We start from the raw sequence: 21,297 nt of genomic DNA, 5'->3' as shown, positions 1-21,297 counted from the left end.
TGATATCAACAAATTTTTGCTTGCAAAGGCGGATTGACTCAACTCAATGGAAATTATTAGAACTGTCATCCTTAGGGTGGTCCCTTAGGTGGTCTTTCCACCAACGTCATACCTTTGCCTCCCATTTCTTGCTGATTCTTTTTGTTTGTCTCAGGACTCTGAGCATTTTAACACTGCTAACTAGTGTGACTAGATGACAATTGTGTATACCTGATTGGCATATTTATTGTACTGGTAAGTCCCTTGTAAAGTGGTTTACTATATACCCAGGGCCTGTACTTCGAAATGCTACTAGTGGCCTTCAGCATTGATTGTGCTACTAACAGAAGTATCATTTCAAACCCGTCTCAGCCCTGCCCCTGCAGTGTCTTTATGTGCAGTTTACTGTCACGTTGACTTGGCATTTAATCCTACTTGGCAAGCCTTAAACATCTTTTTTTACTATATATGTCATCTCTTAATAGAAGCCCTAAGTTAGTCCTTAGGCCAGGATGCCACGTAAGCATAAGGGTGGACATTTACCTTGATATTTTCTTTTTATCGTGAGACAAATAGCCTATTTTGTAAATCACAACTGTGAGGCCTACCCCTCTCATATGCCAGCATTAGAAATTCCTAATATACTTTTAAGCTATATTTCATGATCAGAGAGTAGCTTTTTCATGTTTGATATGTTTGGAATAGCAAAGACAAATCATCCTTATTGGTGAAGTTGCAGTTAACATTATTGTTTTAAAAATGTCACTTTAAGAAAGTGGACATTTCTCTGTACTTACATTGTGATTGACTCCAATACATGTCTGAGTTGGGTGACAGGTACACTTTTTGTGTTCCCTCTAAACATCCACAAAAACAGGAAGGACTGGGTATGATCTAGGACTCATCCACATTCATCTGCATTCTGATAACCTTCCTAGGCAGGAAGGGGGAGAGGTGGCACACACCCTGGACTGCGAGCTCAAAATGGACCGGCAGATCAACTCTGTTGCATCCTCCTGCTCCCACACCCTCCGCCTCCTATGTAAGACCTTCAAATGGATCACCCTCGTGCACAGAAAGACTGTCACTCACGCCCTCGTGACCAGCAGACTCAACTACAGCAACGCACTCTACGCCAGATTAAACAAAAACCTCACCCTCAAGCTTCAAAACATCCGGAACGCTGCGGCAAGACTGGTCCTCAAATTGCCAAGACAGTGCCACATCTCCCAGCACCTGCACACATTTCACTGGCTCCCCATCGAGGCTAGAATCACCTTCAAGATTCTCACCCACGCATACAAGGCCCTCCACAACACCAGGCCAGCATACCTGAACAGCTCACTCAAATTCCCCGCACCCCAAGGACCCTGCGATCAGCTCAGCTCTCCTACCTCGTGGTCCCCCACACCAGAAAGACCCAATCAAGAGGCCAATTCTTCTTCTTCCTCGCGGTCAGAGCCTGGAACACCCCTCCGGTCTAACTCAGATAGACAACAACGCTCCCCATCTTCGCGAGAAACCGTATATGCCTGTGCATTTACTACTACTGTATGAGATGTCTGTCCGATTCAATCACAAAAAATTACAAAAAAGGTATTTGAAGTGCACAGGATTTTGATTAAAAGAGTGTTTTCAATTTCAGGATGACTTTAAGTAATACAAGAATGCGCATGCGTAAAGTTTTTAAAGGAATCAGAACACTAAACATATGACTTATATGTAGGCTATGACAGCTGCCAAGTCATACGGGGTATATTTGCAAGCCACTGTCACCACAGGAATGTCGCTTCTTAGTGTGGCTAAAACACTGGATTGTAAATAAGGCACCCTTTCATGCTATACTTAGCGTGAAAAGGGGGTCAAGGGGTGTTACGGTGGGCGTTCCACAGCAACACCCATTGATTTTGACACTGCCCCATATTTCCAAGGGCAGTGTAAATATGGGGCAGCACCAAAATTAAGAACAGGGAAAACCTAGTCTTAAACAGGCACAACGAGGAGAAATGTTTAATTTCTCCTCATTTTTGCTGTTTACAAGTGTACTGCATTGTACAGTACACATAGAAACAGCAAAAGGCCTATGACTGTTTCTTTGCAGCAAGGTGTCCCTTCCTACACATAAACAATCAATAAAAAATGGCGTTTTGCAACTTCTATATGTGCTGCATTAGGCAGCACACATAGAAGTTTAAGTTTCAAAATGGCATTTAAATATTGTTTATGTGCAGCAAGGGACACCTTCCTTTACATAAACAATCTTCCCCTCAATGCAGAAACCCTTGCTCTATGGTGTAAGGGTACCTGCGTTGGCGCTAGGCTGCTAAATTTAGCAGCAGAGCACGGCAAAATGCAGGGCTTCACCATATTGTTTTAAATATGGTGCAGTCCTGCTTTTCAGAAGTGGAGGAGCGTGGCCACTCCCTGCCACTGCTCTAGTACATATGCCTGGGATCTGGGAATACTGAAGAGACTCAGCATCACCTAAGAAAATAATTGTCTGCCACACTTGGTCTTCAAAGGCTGGTTCTAAGGCAGGAAAAGTACATTAGTTTGCTTTTGACAGTATTTTGTTGGCTTTATAATTAACAATCACTGCTAATTATTTATAGCCTTTTTTATTTATTTATTTGTAAATGCTTCTTGTTGATGCTTGCTATCTGTTAAAAAAATAACATAATATGAAAAACCTTAACAGTAACTTACTCATATGTTGGCTTTGTTTGTGCCCATCCATATAGATTGTGCACATCATAGTGTCTTAGTGAAGTGCCATCGTCCATTTTTTGTTGGCTCTCCATGCATATTGTTTTGTGACTTAGACCCAAGTGTCTTGATTCCAAATCTGCATTTAAAAAAAAACAGAAGAAAGTTATGTTACAATTTATTGACCTGAATGGATGAAAATACCATAATATGGACCTGAATATGAATTTGGTGAACAGGGTTACTCCATCACAAACGTGACAGATATACTGTTTGCTGTTTTACAATTCCATTATATCCTATGGAACTAGTATCACAGTGGACGGTGTATCCATCTTCTTTGTGAATGAATATCCCATCTGCCAAACTCACAATCACTCCCTATATCTCTATTTCCTTTGCTATTTAATGTGCCCTGTATGATGCAGCCAAAGAGAACCATAAAATGAAAATGTGGCTCTTAATGAAGCTTGCAGGATTAATTCATTTAGATTTGCAGAATATATGGAGTTACTTGCAAGTCTATTTAGGTGATGTTTTTAAAATGTTTCTTTATATTTCTGCATGAGATGAAAATTGGATTTAAAGGGTTTAAATTGACCATTCTTTACCCGTCGAACAATGCAGGGCAACTGAACCATTACACAGAGTGGGTATAGTTGATTTTCGATTAATTCCTTTGTAAGATTGATTGAATGAACAAAGTGGTTTTCATTACTGTGATTCAAATACTATTGCAGTAAAACACAACTATGAATCTTGTAATGAAAAAAACATGAACTCCATATCAACAATACAACTTCAAACACTCTGCAATAAATAGGATATCACCGTTCACGCCCTTCACTGATTCCTCCCTACCCCCACATTCACAATTAATGCATTTATTTATTGAAAAACACTTCTAATAAAAATAAATAACATGATTTAGTCCACTTGTGAGATGTTTGACCAGCTCAAGTAATCAGACAAAATATATCTGCTTATATGCTTATATACTAGCCCACCAGGTACCTCCAGTAAGCGCCATGGAGCTGCCTTGCAGAGAGGTATAAAAGGGGTGTGGCCTCTGAACACCTCTCTGCAACGCAGCTCCCTGGCGCATACTGGAGGTACCTGGTGGGCTTGTTGGCCCCCAGGGGACCTCAGGATTGAAGAGCAATTAATTCTCCAACTTAAAACGCGCCACAGGGCGTGTTTGCACACATGTCACCTCAGGCCCCGCCCCTTCCTTTACCATTGTGCAAACGTGCCATGTGGTGCATTTTAAGTTGAGGAATTCATTCCTCTTCAATCTTGAGGGTCCCTGGGGGCCAACTATCCCACCAGGTACCTCTAGTATGCGCCAGGGAACTGCGTTGCAGAGAGGTCTTCAGAGGCCACGCCCCTTTTTACATCTCTCTGCAATGCAGCTCTGTGGCGCTTACTGGAGGTACCTGGTGGGCTAGTTTGACCATAGGGACCCTCAGGATTTAAGGGGACTTAATCTCCCAAAATAAAATGGACACAGGGCGCGTTTTGACAGTGGTGAACGGAGGGGATGGTGTAGAAAAGTGGCTTATATATATTGGACCTAAGTAAAATCAGCCAAACTACGAATTTCGATTTACTCACCTGTTATCAGGAGAGACCTTATTGCTGCATCTTTGAGCCCAGTTCTGATCCTGAAAAGTAATTTTAAGCATACTTACCAGTAACTCGAATATCCTTTCATAGGCTAACATTGACTGGCTTCTCTTGGAAATTCTTCTAAGTGTGGAGTTTTGGAACTTTAAAATATTCACCTAAAATCATCTGAACAACGAATTCCGATTTACTCACCTGTTATCAGGAGAGAAGCTAGTGCTGCATCTTTTAGCCCAGCACTGACCCTGAAAAGTAATGCTAACCGTACTTACCAGAACTTGTATTTCCTTCAATAGGAATCCATTTTGTGGTTTTCACCAGAAAAGTAACTAAATGTCGATTTTCACAAACTACAAATATTCCTTAAAAATCGCCTATATTACTTAAACGCATTCTTTCAACTGTTTACATGAGATGCACCAGTGCTGGATCGAGGATCCACCACTGAGTACGAGAAAGTAACAATAACACTACTTACCTGCTAATTGAATTTCCTCCCATAGGATCACATTGGTGATTCTATGTGAAAAAGTTTCTGTCAACTTTTAAAATACAATAATATTCCTTAAAAATCACTACTGTAACCAAAACGCTTTTACTCAACTGTTTACTGGAGATGTCCCAGGGCTGAATCTAACATCCAGTCCTGTGGTTAGAAAGTAATCGATAAAGTAGCTAATTGCATTTAACTAGAAATCTCTATTGAGCACAATGTTGCATTGTGTTTTAAATTGTGTTGCCCATTGCAACAACTGTAACTAATGTACTTAAAAGTCTATCGCCTATTTGCAAAGTATTTAAACTAAAGTAATTCATTCTGAGAAAGTATATTTTGTAATGTATAATGTAATTATAATGTAATTTAAAAAATAAAGTATCTAAAAATAAATAGTTTAAACAAATTTAGTAAATCAGTATAAAAAAATTAAATATAACAATTAATACATTTAAAAATTGTCATTTACAAAACATTTGAAATTCACCGAAAAACCCATAGGTTTCTGAAATGTTATAGTAAGGAATTTACATTTAAAAAAACCTTAGAAATTAACTGAAAAAAACATAGGTTTTAGGAGTGTTATAGTTAGCTGGACATTTCACTCCTACAAAACCATTGAAATTCCTCAGTTATAGTAAGCTGTACTAAGTATAACTCGCACACCCGCAATCCACTGCTGATGATGTCACATATTACATCATTCATGACATGGCCTGTGACATCACTGATGCCATCACTGATGACATCTCAAATGACATCACTGATGACATCATCCACGTGACAATCTGATACACCTCATCATACACTAGTATAACCTTTCAACACATTATAAAATATGGAGTACCATATTTGAAACCATTGACACACCAATACAAGTTTCTAAAAACTCACTCAGTGATTCCTACATCTTCACACACACATCTAAACACTTACCTATAGATTCACTCATACATGCTAACAAAGATCAACAGAAAATTATAACATATACTTCTACACCTACCTCGACATTACACAACAGCACACATCCTATTCACCTATGCAGTCATCCTACTCACTTATGCAAACAATTGATCATACTTACATATACTAAGCTACACACTTATACAAACACCACTTTATTCATTCCTATAAATAGTAACTCATACTTAGTGTGTTATAAAAGCACTATTGTAAGTATACAGTTAACTATACAGTCACTCATACAATCACTGAGTCTTATGTATACTTATTTATAAACAACTGTCACATACACTGCCTTTTATTTTTCTGCTTTGTTGGACATGTATCATTGAGAAATATATTTACTCATCACCACACCCATAACGAGATTCACTCACCGAAACAAGTGTTTCCTCATGCAGTCTTAACCTCATATACCTACTAAATCAACTTTTTACACATCTTTGGACAGTCACACATCTCCCACCCAACCACACGCACCTTCACTATCCCATACAAATACTCACTTAACTAATTAATAACTAATATAGACTTTCACATAGCTAGTAACCAACTTATGTAGTAGTTTGCACAACAAGAGATAGAGTGATACAGGTATTCACACAAATTATTCACTATCCCATATATTTATGGAGACACTTTAAATTAGTAACTTAGACTGTCAATCACAGTGCTACTAAATCCTCTATCCAGACACTCATACATCCACTCAGTCTTCAATGCAGATTGCCATATATATATATATAATACTTATTTATCCCCTTTAGTGCTAAGGCAATATTATTGGTATTCTATAATTTCCATTTAAATGAATGGTAAGTGCATGACGAGTTACCCTTGTCATTAGCATCCAAGGGGTTAAATACCGAACTAAACCGCATTCACTAGATGATGTAATCAGTGATGTCATCAGTGATGTCACTGACCATGACATGAATGATGTAATATGTGACATCATCAGCAGTGGATTGCGGGCACAGGCGTTATACTTAGTACAACTAACTATAACAGAGGAATTTCAATGGTTTTGTATGAGTGAAATGTCCAGCTACCTATAACACCCCTAAAACCTATGTTTTTTCAGCGAATATATATAAATATTTATATATATATATATATATATATATATATATATATATATATATATATATATATATATATATATATATATATATATATATATATATATATATATATATATATATATATATCGCCAATTACCGCTCCGGCGCCTGTAACCACCAACGGAGAAAGACACCGACTCCAAAATCAGCATACACTGCTGGCTGCAGTGACTTTATTTAATTATAAATGGTGCGAGATCTCGGGCAGAATGACGCGTTTCGGCTAACGTGTAGCAAGATTGCCACACTGTTCATTTTATATCCGAACGCTATTGGAATGTGGAGTCCGTTTCGATGGATATAAAATTAACAGTGTGGCACCCACTGGGGATTTAATTGAAACTACTACAAGGGGCAAGTCGGCACCCACTGGGGCAAGAATTGCGCAGAACTACAAGTCCCAGCAGGCTGGTTCAGCTCACACCCACTGGGCGGGACTTTGTGTGATTATCAGGTGTTTAGCGCGTTACCTGCCACTACCTCCTTTTTCCTTCAGCCCGTGACCAAGAACATAAGATGTTTGAAATGCGTTGGGCTTAAACTATGGATTTGAAAGTGGAAGATGGCTATTCTGAAATCCTCGATTAAAGGTTTCAATCTCTGCATGTGTGGCGTCTCTTTTTGAGGGCAACCTTCTGTTTGCGGATATATTTATATATATATATATATATAGCACGCTCCTTGTCTACTTCTTCATTCCAAAAGAGACAAAGGACTCGCGGGGGGAAAGTCCAAGATTGTATTGGACTTTCAAACGCACCAGACGGGTTTCGGCATACGCCTTCCTCTGAGGTCACCTGATCCGTTTCAAATATATTCTTCCTCAAAGGCTTTTAACGAAGTTTACGTGCGACACTCCCACATGCTGCCTGATTGGCCCATGCCACGGCTCAAGCATTGTGGGAGTTGAAGTCTTTATTGTTCCTCTATGGACGCACTTTCTTTACTGCCACTCTGTATTAGCCCAAAGCTCTAAATGAGACCCCACTTGCGCCGCAGTTCTTAACATCCCATCTCGTGGCCCCCGTGTTTAACATGGTGATGCTCCCTCGTGGCTAGGCTGCCGCTATTGCATCCCGCTCCTGGGTCAGCCACACTATGAAGGAGCACTCGGACAGCTGAGAAAGGTTTGACCCTTAACCTTTATTGTTCGGTATGAACTGCACACGTTCGTAGGCTGGATCCTCAGAAACTCAGTCTCGCCTGACGCTTTTCAAATACATTCTTCCTCAGAGGCTTTTAACGAAGTTTACGTGCGACACTCCCACACGCTGCCTGATTGGGCCATGCCACACCCCAAGCATTGTGGGAGTTGAAGTCTTTATTGTTCCTCTATGGACACACTTTCTTTACTGCCACTCTGTATGAGCCCAAAGCTCTAGATGAGCCCCCACTTGCGCCGCAGTTCTTATCCAGCTCAGCTGTTTCCACAAATGTGGTAGGTAAAATCCCATCTAGTGGCCCCCGTGTTTAACAGGGTGGTGCTCCCTCGCGGATAGGCTGCCGCTATTACATCCTGCTCCTGGGTCTGCCACACTATGAAGGAGCACTCGGACAGCTGAGAAAGGTTGACCCTTAACCTCTATTGTTCGGTATGAACTGCACACGTTCGTGGGCTGGATCCGCAGAAACTCCGTCTTGCCTGACGTGTTTCAAATACATTCTTCCTCTATGTTTTTTTTACTTGTAGTTGCATTTGCAGACTGGTGGGGCAAGGGGGTATTACCTCTGACCAGCCCTCAGGAATTCTACTCTAAGGGACTTACTGGAGGTAACAAGAGGGTTTCTTCGCACAGAAGTTTCATCAGCAGGCAAGGGGACTTCATTCCCCAACCAGTAGTTCACCAGGAGGTGCGCTTGCAGAGTGGTGGAGAAAGAGGGCTTGGCCTCCATAGAACTCTCAGCAATCCAACAGTTTTTGACTTACTGCAGGTAACAAGAGGGCTTGTTGTCCCCCAAGGACCGTCTGAATCAAAGAGGACTTCATTCTCCAACAAGCGGTGCACCAGGAGGTGTGTTTGTAGAGTGGTGGAGAAAGGGGACATTACCACCAAAGTCCTCTCACCAGTCCAGCTGTTTGGAACTTACTGGAGGTCACAGGAGGGCTTGTTGGCCCCCAAGGACCCTCTGCAGCCAAGGGGACTTTATTCCCAAGCCAGTTGTGTGCCATAAATTGCACATGAAGAGTGGTGGTGAAGGGGCGGGGTCACCAATGACTTCCTTTCCATGGGCCGTTTTCGGCCCTGGGGACCCCATCCACAGAGTCAAGCCTTTTTACAATGGGAAAGGGGGCCATGTGGCCCCCTACATGGGCTGATTGTGGCCCAGGGACCACATTATCTGGGGCCCAGTCTTTATTTTATAGTTTTTCTTTTAACTACAAGGGAGGGAGTCCAAGCAAACCCCCTCCATGGGCGATTTCATCCCGAGGACCCCATCCCCGGGAACTCAGCCTTTTAATTTATTTATTTTTAAACAAGAAGGAGAGAGGGGCAGTAGGCCCACCTCCCGGGCTGATTTCTGCCTCAGAAAGCCATTCCCTTAGGTCCTGTCTTCTTTTTACAAATAGACATGCAAAAGCAATTGTGTTTTGTTTTGAGCAAGCAAGAGCACAATGCCCTTGCCTGCTTAAAGCAGAGCACAGTTCTCTATGGTTAGGTGGGAGTGGTACAGCTGCCGCCATGTCATGGTAACCACCTATGTCTCAGGGGTGGGTACCCCGGGACATAGCAGCCTTGGGCCATGTAGGGCTCCAGGAGTGGAGCCATGTTGCCACTCTCCTTTCTTGCTTTAGGTCCTGCCTCAGGCAGATGGTGGTCCCTAGGACTGAGAATACCATGCAGCCCCCATCCCATTTCTAAAAAGGGAGTTTGGCCCTGGGGAAGTGGTGGTCCCTAGAGGCGAAAATGAGCACCCATGTCAAAAAGAAAAAGCCCTGGGGAGGTGGTGGTCCCTGTGGCAGGAGGGGTCCATGAGGTGGAGTGATGAACCCCAGGGCCTCCCCGCACTAATTTAATAAATAGCCCCAGGAAAGTGGCAGTCCACGGGGCTGCGGGGGGGGGGGTGTGGCCCCCAGATCAGTTTAATATTGTTTTAAATGGAAAGTAGGCGGTCCTCCTGAATAATTATAAAGCACTGCGCCCAGGATTTGTCCCACCTGGGGGCTTCCTGTAAAAGATGCATGGGAGCCTGTGCATCTTTTCTTTTGTCACGGAACCACAGGTCCACCAGTGAAATTGCAGCAAAATTGAGTAAAACATTTTTAAAGGCCCCCCACCCCGAAAATATAGTGGGGGTCAGGCTATTTCTACCCTGCCTGGTTTTTTTTATTTTTTTTTTATTTTATATGGGACTCGGCTCCAAGGCAAGTCCCAAGATAGCTGACAACACTTCCTGGTTTAAGTGTTGACAGTCAATCAATTTTCAGTAGGATCAGAGAGTCATCTGTAATGACTCGAGTCCTCAGATATCTAATTTCACAAATAAAATTTCTCTAAAACTACTGAATGTATTTACACCAAATCACAAATACCACGCTTTCTGTACCAACATTTAGCTTTCCGACAAATTTGGTTTAATTCCGTTCAGCGGTTAATGCTGTAGTTGTGTTCAAAATCCCTATGGTAAATGCATGAGGAAAACACGTTTTAGGACCCCCCTCTTCTCTTGGCCTTTACTTCACAGATCACGCCAAACATTTCAACACAATAGCTGAATCATTAACAGGGAAAAGTTTAGAAAATGTTGTGTAGGGTCATCAAGCGGCACCAAATTTATTAACAAAACAAAAAATGCTTTCCCTATGGAAACATGGTCCTCACTATAACTAGAGATCTGGTACTGCTGGCAGGGACACAGATGTAAAGATCTCTCACAGGACCATTTCATTTTTTAAGTGCCCACCAGCTGGAACCTGACATGGTGTTTGCTCCTGCTTGACGGGGAATTTAAAAAATGCTCCTGCCAAGTGAAAGCAAACACAGATTTATCTGCCTACATTGCTGCAGGCAGGAAAACTGCTATGCTCCGGGAGTGGTCACCACGGGACATAGTCTATGAGCTGGTCCTGGAGAATATATTACTTAATTTCACCAATATAAAAAACAGTACAATATTAGAACCTCAAAAAACACATTCACTAAAAATAATATAAATGTTAAAGAATTACTTTTTATTAAAAAACCCAATGTAACATATTTTAAAAAACGCAATTTCCCTTATATGAGGAAATGTGTAGGAATCTGGACCTGAATGATTAGATATAGTATTCCCAATCCAGGCAAAGCAACTGTACGGGAAGAGTTGGATTTCAGAGGTTTGACATTTACTATTCCAACTCCAGTGTAAACAACAGAAGTGAAAGCATTCAACTTCAGAAGGGTTTAAATTACTTTTCCTATTCTTTTTCCTATTCCTGGTTCAGCAACACCAGAAAAGGCAATGGACTTCAGTGAAGATACATTTATTATTCTCACACCAAAATGACCAACAGTGGGGCAAGTATTGGACTTTTGAAGTCTTAGATTACTATTCCTGATCCAGTGTAAGCAACAATAGGGGAAATGTTTGAGTTAGGAGTGGTTAAATTTGCTATTCCTACTCCAATCTAAGCGACAGTAGGGAAAGTGTAGGACTTCAAAGAGGTTAAACTTACTATTCCCACTCCATTTGAATTCAAGAAAGGGAATTGTTGGACTTCAAAAGCATTTCATTTATGAATAGGTCTGTTTTAGTAAAACGTGTATAAATCATTATTTCATTACTGTACACAGGAATAAATATATATGTATTAAAAAAAGAAATTAAAAAATATCAATTAAAAAAGAAAGGACAATATGAAAATACAAATAATAATAGCAACTTACCTGACCACAAAGCAAAATTAGAAAAGTGTGAAATCATTACTGATTTATTTAATTTCAATTATACAAACAACTAATAAAGTTTAAGTAACAAATATCACTTCAAACACAACATTCCACAAACACCATTAAATGAAATAGAAATGTGTACCAAAATAATAAATACAAAAATATACAGAATTAAATATCAATAATTAATTACATATAATTATCTATTACTATAAAAATATTATACATTCTGTTTCTTCCCAACCAACTCACTTTAAAAATATTCACACAGCATTTCAAAATACATGTGCAATAAATCAATAAAAACTAAAACACATATGAAAATAAATGTAACAGTAGAATTACAAAATCTTTATTACAGGAAGCAACTTAAATAATAGGTAATCAAACAATAATTAATTTAAAATTAGCATTAAATTAAATTGCATTTAATTTTATTTAACTTCCCAGTCTATGTTTCTACAAACCAAGCAATCCCCAATTAAAATATACCTAAATAAATCAACATTGAACTATTCACATAATTAACATTCAATTGTATAATTAATTAAAAACGAATTAACAAAATTGCTAATAATGTATTACTTAATTAATTTCCCACCCTTCGCCCCTACAAATCCAATAACTCTCTCCTAAAATATAACTTATTTTTTCTAATAATGAAACCAAAAGTTACATTTAAATTTTAAATTCAAAATATAATATTACACCTACATATGCTCATAACTAATAATCAATTAAATATAATTAACTGTACAATACGAATAAACATTAAAAAAACATATTTGTAACTTCTCACAAACCCCCCTACAAACACATCTCACCACAACACAATACATTACTAATTACAATTAAATTAGAAATTAAATCACTTAAAATTGCAAATTATATTTTAAATAAGTATAGCAACAATACAATACATAAGATTAATATATCAACAAAAACACTTTAAAATCGTTACGCATTTCAGTTTTCTGATATTTTGTTCAAACACATGATGAAAGACTGATTTGAACCTGGGACAATTAGACCAAATACAAACTCCTGGAGTGGGTTCACTAGTCTACTGAGCTACTCGAAGCAGCAACTCTGACTTCACGACTTTGCACTGGAAGTACTTCCTGTGATGATAGAAAGCTTATTTCTGTCATAATTACCGTAGAGAAACTACACTTCGGTATTTGGAGCTTTGCTAAAACAGACATCTTCTATTTTAATGACAAAGTGAAGGACACACTCATACCACCCAAAATAGAGATCCATGCATAGACAGTCCCACTGCTGTAGATACATGTGCTGGAAGTGGGAGCTCAATTTACTGACGGCCATATTTACAGTGAAAATATTTATGATGAATTTGAATTCTGCCTTGTACTATGCATGAAAGGCCGCATCACATTCTACTGCTTTCTATTAGATACTTGGTTCAAAACTAAAGGGGTCATTATATTGGCGGAAGGCCCGCCACCACCAGCTGTGCGGTGGTTGGCTTTCCACCATCGGACCACGATTTTCCCCCTCAACATTACGATGGCAGGGGGATCTAGACTGCCACTGTGGTGGATGCAAAGACCGTCAGCTACGTAACCGCCACAGGCAATCACTCTGATTACCTGTCGGAGCGGTCTGCATCCATAAAATTGTGGAGTACCTAGCAGGCACCGTCCGCCAAATTAGGATGCTGTCTTCAGCCAGCCTTTCCTGGTGGGTAAACTGCCATTGAAAGGCTGGTGGGGATTTGTTTTAGGAACCTGTTGCGGGACCCCTTGTGTTTGGGGGTTGTGTTTGTGCACTGGGTACCCCCTACATTTCACTGCACCAAGTGGCAGGCACTGTGTGCTGCCTGCCACGTAGTGCAGTGAGATGCACAACATGTATTTTTAACATCGCTGGGCGTGCTGCAGTCAGCAGCACCCGCTGCAATGTTAAAGTTAAAAATGCAACCGCTATGGTGGCAGTTGCATCCTAATTGGGTGTGCAGGACCGCCGCATCCATGGCAGGCGGTCCCGATTCCCACCATGATTTCGGGCTGACTCAGGTCCGCCCGCCATCATAATGACCCCCTAAATAATAAAATAAGAGCATCTTTTCCAGTCTTACAACCGAAATGACAAATTAATGATGCGTTGATTTCTCCAGTTTGTAAAAAATGTTACCCTGAGAAAAGCTAACAGTAAAACTTCTCTCTATTCATATGATTTAGATTGTCTCAAGAAAACTATTGACATATTATGCACTTGGAAATTAAAATTTCACCACCTACTAAGGCTAAAAGAAGATCCATCAGCCACTTGAATAACTTCTGAGTGGTTATTCCCACTTACCTGCATCTCCGCCACCCTTTACATGGTGGTCTCTTTGCCATTAAATGGGTGGTAGATTTGAAAGTCCGAATATGCTCGGCAATGCCCCATCAGCACCACTAGCATATTCCTGCCCCTTTCCGCTCCTCCACCTCCGCAGGATCCTGGATCCCAGTGGAGGCAGCGGTTCTGTGGTGGTCTTACCCACACACTCCAACTATAGTGGGCAGACCTGCAGGGGTGGCGGTAGGAGGACTGCCACCGTAAGTACGGCAGTCCCAGGACCACCCCACTCTTAATAAGCCCATATGTCTGAATGAACCTAATACGACATTTTCATTTAGAGCAGGCCCATAGAGGAAGCATATTTTTTAAGCTAATGCTGAAAGCCCATACAGCTCAGTCATAATATTTATCCTACCAGTTTGCTGAACCCTATTAACCTTTATATTCTTGGTCGTGATTTATTGAAATCTACTAATTCTCAGAACAAGCTAAAAGTAATGACAATGCCTTTATCCATCACTTTGGCACTGTATTCAAGCTAATCTGGTGAATGAGGGGTGTTACGCTGAAACCGGTCCTAAGATGCATGTTTCCGTTCCAGGGAAGGCCTTTCTTGGCAGTTTGGGCTGGACTGTTCTCATGAGGCACAGGGTCAAGGCTGATTTGAATATGGCTGGGTCTGAACCGGGGAGGTAAAGTGAGCTAAAGAACAATGTTGGATTTAACCCCGATTTGTGACATGGGGTGAGTGTCTGAAAAATTGCCTAATACCACATAATCACTTTAGAGCAGGCCCACAGAGGAAGCATATTTTGAAGCTAATGCTGAAAAGCTTTAAAGTTCAGTCATAGTATTTATCAAGCCAGTTTGCTGAACCCTATCCTGCTCTATGTTTTTGGCCATGATTTATTGAAATCTACATCTTCTCATACCAAGCTAATGACAATGCCTTCACTTATCTGGTCCGTTTAGGTATTCACAAATTTTTAGATGATTGGCCTGAGCAAATTCAGGCATCATTGCTCCCTCTTACCTTATCAGGACCCTTATATGCAGGGTTTTAACTTTTCAGTCTATTATGGTGGGTGCACTGGATACAACTTTCTTTTACAGCCATTAAGGCCAAGTGAAGTTATCTGAATTCCATATGCCTATTTCCAATCAGTGAATAGTCACCTGAGAAGCCTCTATCATACCTTTGGATGAAATCAAATAAAATGGGAAACTACGGGATTGTATATAATTGTATATAATATATATATTTTATATATATATATATATAATTGTATATAATTGTATATAATATAATTAAAATGTGAAACTGTGTTTTTGAAACCTCTAAATTATTGCACTGTTGCCAAAGTCGTGCCCAATGTCAGCATCCAGGACTATCTTAGGCAGGTAGGGAGCAAGGCTCCTGCAGAGCTGGGAGGTCTGTGTGAGTGCTGGCATGCCATTGCGCTCTCAATGTACACTTACTTTCAGATTGCCGGCCCACTGATGTTGTTTCCTACGCTACTTTTTCCATCAGCGCCTCCATAATTTTTGTCCTTTCTGCCTCCCAGAAACCCTCGTGAGGATTTCAGAGGAACAATATTTTACCCAATTTAAGATGGCCATCACAGTATTGAAGTCTATAATGATTATAGATTGGTAGAACATGTCTTGGTACCAATGAGGGTATCCAGGTGATGACAGGGTCCAGTTGATTAGCCAAATAGCCAGGTATTCAGGGTCTATCAGAACTCTGAAAGACATGGAGAGGTCCATAGATGAAAAGGTTGCTCATTCCATGCCTTTGCTGCTAGGTAGGAGAAGTAGCTACCTCCGTATCTGTTACATCAGATGCAGAGGTTGAGGGTTAGCAAAAGGGACGTGAAGCAGAGGTGTCTAGTAGGCTGATGGAAGTTCAGGTGGTAGTTCAAGTAGGCGGTATGGAGTTGTGTAGAGCTTTGAATGTATGGGTCTTTTTTGTACAGGTAACCATTTTAGTTCCCCGAGGATGGGGGAGGGGTGATGTGAGTTCATCTAGGAAGATCCTGAACAAGTCTGCTGGCAGTGTTCTGTATGGATCTTTAGTTGTCCAAGGAAGTGAGCTGGGATCCTTGCGCAGGGAGCATTTTCATAGTCTAGATTGCTGGAGAGGAGGGTCTGAATGAAGGTGCATCTTGAGCTTTGGATTAGACCTTTGAATATCTTATGAAGCATGCAGGGGAGGAGGAGAAGACTGGGTTGACCTGTGTCGTCATGGTTAGCTTGTTGTTCAGAATGATGCCTAGGTTCTTAGCATGGTCAGTGGCGCTGGGTTATGTCAGAGTTCTGAGAGCCACAAGGATGGGTCCAATGAGGAACATTTGTTTCCAAAAACCAGTACCTTTGTCTAGTCCAGCTTCAGGCAGTGTTCTTCTTCCAGTTGGCGACATCTGTATTACCGTTGTAGAAGTTAGTTTTGGTGTTAGTGCTTTCACCAGAATAACACCAGAATAACACTGACTTGTTAAATTAATTACAATAGTTAAAGTGTTGAACTATTCTAATTAATTTTACATTATAGTGTAATTTTATTTCACTATAATCCCTGATTTTTATTTTATTTCCATGCATTAATTGTTTCTCATGGACATGTGGTCAAGCACCTGTAGAGCCTTCATTTGTGGTCCTTGAATTACTCTAAGGTTGAACTGGAGTACACCTGTTCTGACACCTCAGAAGCTGCAGTAACTTTAAAAGTATTGTTTGAGAATAGAGATGGTCTTACCCTTTTGTGGGTGCATTTTTTATTGGCATGCCCTATTCTCCAGCTACCTTCGCTTGTCACTGAACATAGGTTTGAAAGCAGCAATTTGTAGTACGTAGCTTTTGAATGGTTTGTGATATCTTCTCTCTGTGTTCTCAATGATTTCTCCATCAATTTGCACACTTGACCGCCTTCTTCACTATGCATATTTCAACAGTGCATAATCAAGCAAACAGTTACAGGCAGAATATAACATGATTTAGTAAACGTATTGCTGGGACAATAAGTATGAAGATGTGCAACATGCATAGATTTAGATGAGCACTGCTGGGGAATATTTTTAAATTCCCCCAAAATTTAGAAAATCACTTAAAATTAAAGAGGAACATGAAGGTCATAGGATTGATTAATAATAGGTGCTTGTGGTGGTTCCTTTATCTTTTCCTAAAATATTTCATTGTCTATTGTTCTAAAACATGTGTTTATAGTTTCAATTTTAAATTTACCATGACCTTTCCACATACCTACAAGCAAGTGTTGAAAACTGACAACACCACAATAAGGGCCATCCTGGACACAAAACGTTTTGTTCGCGGATATCACTTGTGAGGACGTATCCTTTCCCAATTCCTGTGCGTGGAAGCCCCTCTCTAACCTTCAATCCTCCCAGTCAATTTTGTACACTATTTTAAGGGCCAACCAGATATCTTTTGACTATTTAACTACAAATGTTCCAAGAGATGGCTTTCTTTCACATTTCATTTCTTCTAACCAATATGAATGAAAGGGAATCTGAGAAAAGTATTACTTATTCTTTTACACACAGTTTCGATCAAAAAAATTTCACACTATAAATTGTTAACAGTAGTGTAACAAACTTACATGGCATGTAAGGTGGTGTATTAAGGGTTTTGTCATGACAACCAATCGTAGACCCACTTATAAAGCTGGCTGGTTCATTCATGTCCTGCATTAAGGAAGTAAGCACACATATATTTTGAGTATGACATATAATGACTGCACATTTTTAAATCATGCATTGCAAAAATCAATAACAGTTCCTTGTATTAGGGATAGCCCCTGGGGAACTGTAACAAATTGGAGAAACTTCAAACAGCATAATCTTCAAGAACCATGAAACTATTTAATGAATGCCAATGTTACTACAGTTTTCTTGATAAATCCCCTCACAGCAGAGAATTAAAGGGCACAGGGAAAATAATGAATATTGAATGATCAGATAGAATAGGGCTGTAATGCAAAAGAAATGCAAGAATTAGATTCTGTCCAGAGTTCTTGATAGCAAGGACAGAGGAAACCCAGGAATCCTTTTATTTTACTGGTCTTACAAGTGGGACCCTGAGACTCCCTTTTGTAATGGATTTTTGCTTCACTTGACCCGAATGGAAGACAGTACTGATAGACTACTGCTATACAGGAATGTGTGCAAAACAGCACCACACCCCAGTGGGTGCAATGAATGTTTTGTCACATTTCCATATTTGAGGGTAAGGTTGTACATAGAAAGTGCCTCAGGTCATGGACTGAACCAAATCAGGTATTGTCACTCCCAGCAGCAAACCATATTATGATATTAATATCACAAGTGAAGTGAGTGAATACACCCTAGTATAAACATTGAAACAACATAAAATTTGACATTAAATAACTATTCAAATACTTACAATCCACAGTCCATCAAACTTTATGCTTCGGCTAGAGTTTTTAGGGTTTTCATGAAATTCCTTTATTTCTCTGTGCCACCAGTCAAGAGTGCGCTTAAGGAAGAAATCTGGAAAAGCAGCATGAGCTCTGTAAATCTATAATAGAAATATACCATACATTCATTAGTTATTTATGGATGAATTTTAAGCATGTGCATATGGTGACATGGAAAATTAGCTTCAGAGATCATTAGCAACTCTCATATATAGTAAAACGTGCTACCAAAAGATGGAATGTCAGTTAATAGTATTACAAAATGTAGAAGAGATCTTAGACATTTTTAGAGATGTCTTTCAATATTTACACAAACAAACTACCTGCTAACAAGGCACCAACAAACAAAGTGAGGTTAAAAAGCCATTACAGATGTCAAATTAAATTTAAATATTGCTGGCATCTATATGGTAGGTAAAACAATGTGATGGGGATCTTATTGTCCCCCCACCGAAATCAATGGGGTCGACATGTTTCTGCCAAATGGCACAGTTGGGTCTGTGGCATTCATCAGGACCAAAACAAACAAATAAACTGCGGGCTCCACTCTTACCAGACTGTGGTGAGAGGATTTCCACTCAGTGGGGTTATATAGATCTCACTCCATTTTCTATGACTCTAATGTGGATCCTAAACCTTGTTTGCTATGCATCCAATCCAGACATTCAGCAAAAAGATGCTGATATTAATAATTAGGGATATTCACCAAAAGGAGTGGTGTGGTGTGGTAGAAATAAGACAAAAACCCAGTGTGTGACTATTTTAATTGGCCTCTATATCGGTCAACTGATTTATCTTTGACTCATTATACGAAAGTAGAGTATTATGTGGTGTGGGGTTAGTCCTCTCCATGTAATACTATTACAATACCCGAAAGATGGTCCTTGAAATCAAATTAATAATTCTTTAGCTCAGTCCTTGTAGAGGGGCATTTAGCAGTCAGGCTTTACTAGAAGAACATTTGTCAAGTATCTCAGGCTGACAACGTGGCCGATAATTAATTGTCACAACTCAAGAGAAACCCAATATCAATTTCATAAAAATAGAGTGTTTTCTTATCTTACTTTGGACATCAAAATGAATGGGATAGCATACATATAACCGGAGTTATAGATTTTAGAAGTAATAGAAAATTAATGCAAAATAGTACAAGGAAAATGTAACATTGCGGTCAGTGAGAAAAACCATCAGTGACAATTATTCACTTGCAGTTCGAGTTGCCTTGTAACTATGCAGGGTAAAGGTGATGTGGGTCACAGGACCAAGCCACAACAGTGAGTTCAATTATGATCAGGCCAGTGGAGCCTGGGAGCAGAGTGGTTTTGGCTGTCAATGGTGCTGAACGGGAACAGCAGGAGAGCTGTTTTTACCACTGAAATGATGAAAAAGATGCAATCGGACAACAACAGGGTGATTGCTGACATTGGTCAAAGGTCATATGAAGTTCGCTATTGAGGCAGTATTGAGTAAAGGGGTCCATTGCAGAACTGGTGACCAACAAGCATTAGCAGCAGTAAGTTGTACAAAAGTTGCCACAGGAATGCACTAGTTGCCTGTAAGTTTGTGTAAGGCAGGACTACAGTTCTCACAATGCACTAATTCATCTGGATTTGTGCGATCCCTAGGAGGTCTCAATTGCCAGAGAATCTTGGGTTAAGAGCATTGTTTTACCTGCAGTTTGCAAGGTAATGGGGTCATTAGTCCAGGGGAGTTTGAGGGTGCTTCAGGCTTTCACAGAGGTCCCTCTGCCAGTGAGTTGCCAAGTTTTAGCCAGGATGAGGCTCAACCATTTAGTTACAAGTCTGTTTCCACAGGGGCAAAGTATCCCTCTTTTTCGTTGGTGCTGTGGGAAAAGTCCTGTTGTCTCTTCTGTGTCCTTCCTTGATGAAAATTGTTCTGATCTGGTTTCAGGGTGGTCCCTTAAATCCTAGATTTAGGAGAGTTATGGGTGTAGGAGCTATGGCCATTGGTCAGCTAGTCCCTGCAGCTAATCCACCCTTGAGGTGACCACATTCGGAGGTGTGGGTCACCTTTACTACCCAGCACTCTCTATTCTGCCACTTCTAAAAATGGCTGAAATATTATTTTAATATACAGACCAATCTGCTCACCCTTTAGGTGTGGCTAGCCTTCTGCAGGAAAACACCTCCTTGACAAAGTCATTTTTTGTCTCTCATGGTGTATATGTGCCTGTGGCAGAAGGAGGGCTGTTTCTTCCACTAGGAGTCTGACCTGATGCATATTAGAGTCGGATCAGCCTTTGTAGCCTTCATGTGCCACTTCACTAGCCTGCTTGGGAGGAGGGAAGTGTGACCTCCTTCGTGCCCAAGCATTTGTTCTTGGCTCATGGGATTTGATTTGATTAGATTTTTTGATTTATACAGCGCATGAATGCCTAAGGGCGTCTTGGCGCTAGAGTCAGTGGGACAGTATAATTTTAATCCAATTTATGCGCCAAGTCGGTTTGTGAATAGCCAGGTCTTCAATGCTCTTCTAAAAGACATGAGCAAAGTGCTGCTCTTGATAGAGATTGGGAGGAGGTTCCAGATTTTAATTGTTCCCACTAGGAAACTTCTTCCTCCCCACCCGACCTACTTGAACTTGGGTGTCTGTAACAGTTAAGAGAGAGATGATCTTAGGTTCCTACCAATTATCAATCTAGCTGCTGCATTCTGCAATCTCTGCAGCCTCAAAAACAGCTGCGAATGCATCCCTACATAAAGGGCAATGTCATAGTCCAGTCTCGAAAGGGCCATAATTGTAACT

General features: G+C 40.3%; 1 protein-coding gene across 1 annotated transcript in view; it reads right to left on the bottom strand.

Annotated features, from left to right (window-relative positions):
* Window positions 1-21,297, bottom strand: part of LOC147683948 (maltase-glucoamylase-like) — a 588,456-nt gene that overhangs the window by 85,424 nt on the left and 481,735 nt on the right. The window contains exons 58-60 of the mRNA XM_086944339.1: window positions 18,498-18,632; window positions 17,695-17,779; window positions 2,686-2,824 (exon numbers count right to left, since the gene is read on the bottom strand). Coding sequence (XP_086800465.1) covers window positions 2,686-2,824; window positions 17,695-17,779; window positions 18,498-18,632 — 359 coding nt within the window. The remainder of the gene's footprint in view (window positions 1-2,685; window positions 2,825-17,694; window positions 17,780-18,497; window positions 18,633-21,297) is intronic.

The sequence above is a fragment of the Lissotriton vulgaris genome, chromosome 11 (assembly GCF_964263255.1).
Source record: "Lissotriton vulgaris chromosome 11, aLisVul1.2, whole genome shotgun sequence".
NCBI classification, from domain to species: domain Eukaryota; kingdom Metazoa; phylum Chordata; class Amphibia; order Caudata; family Salamandridae; genus Lissotriton; species Lissotriton vulgaris.
Note: the sequence above shows the minus strand (reverse complement) of the source record. Positions and strands in the feature narration are given on the sequence as shown.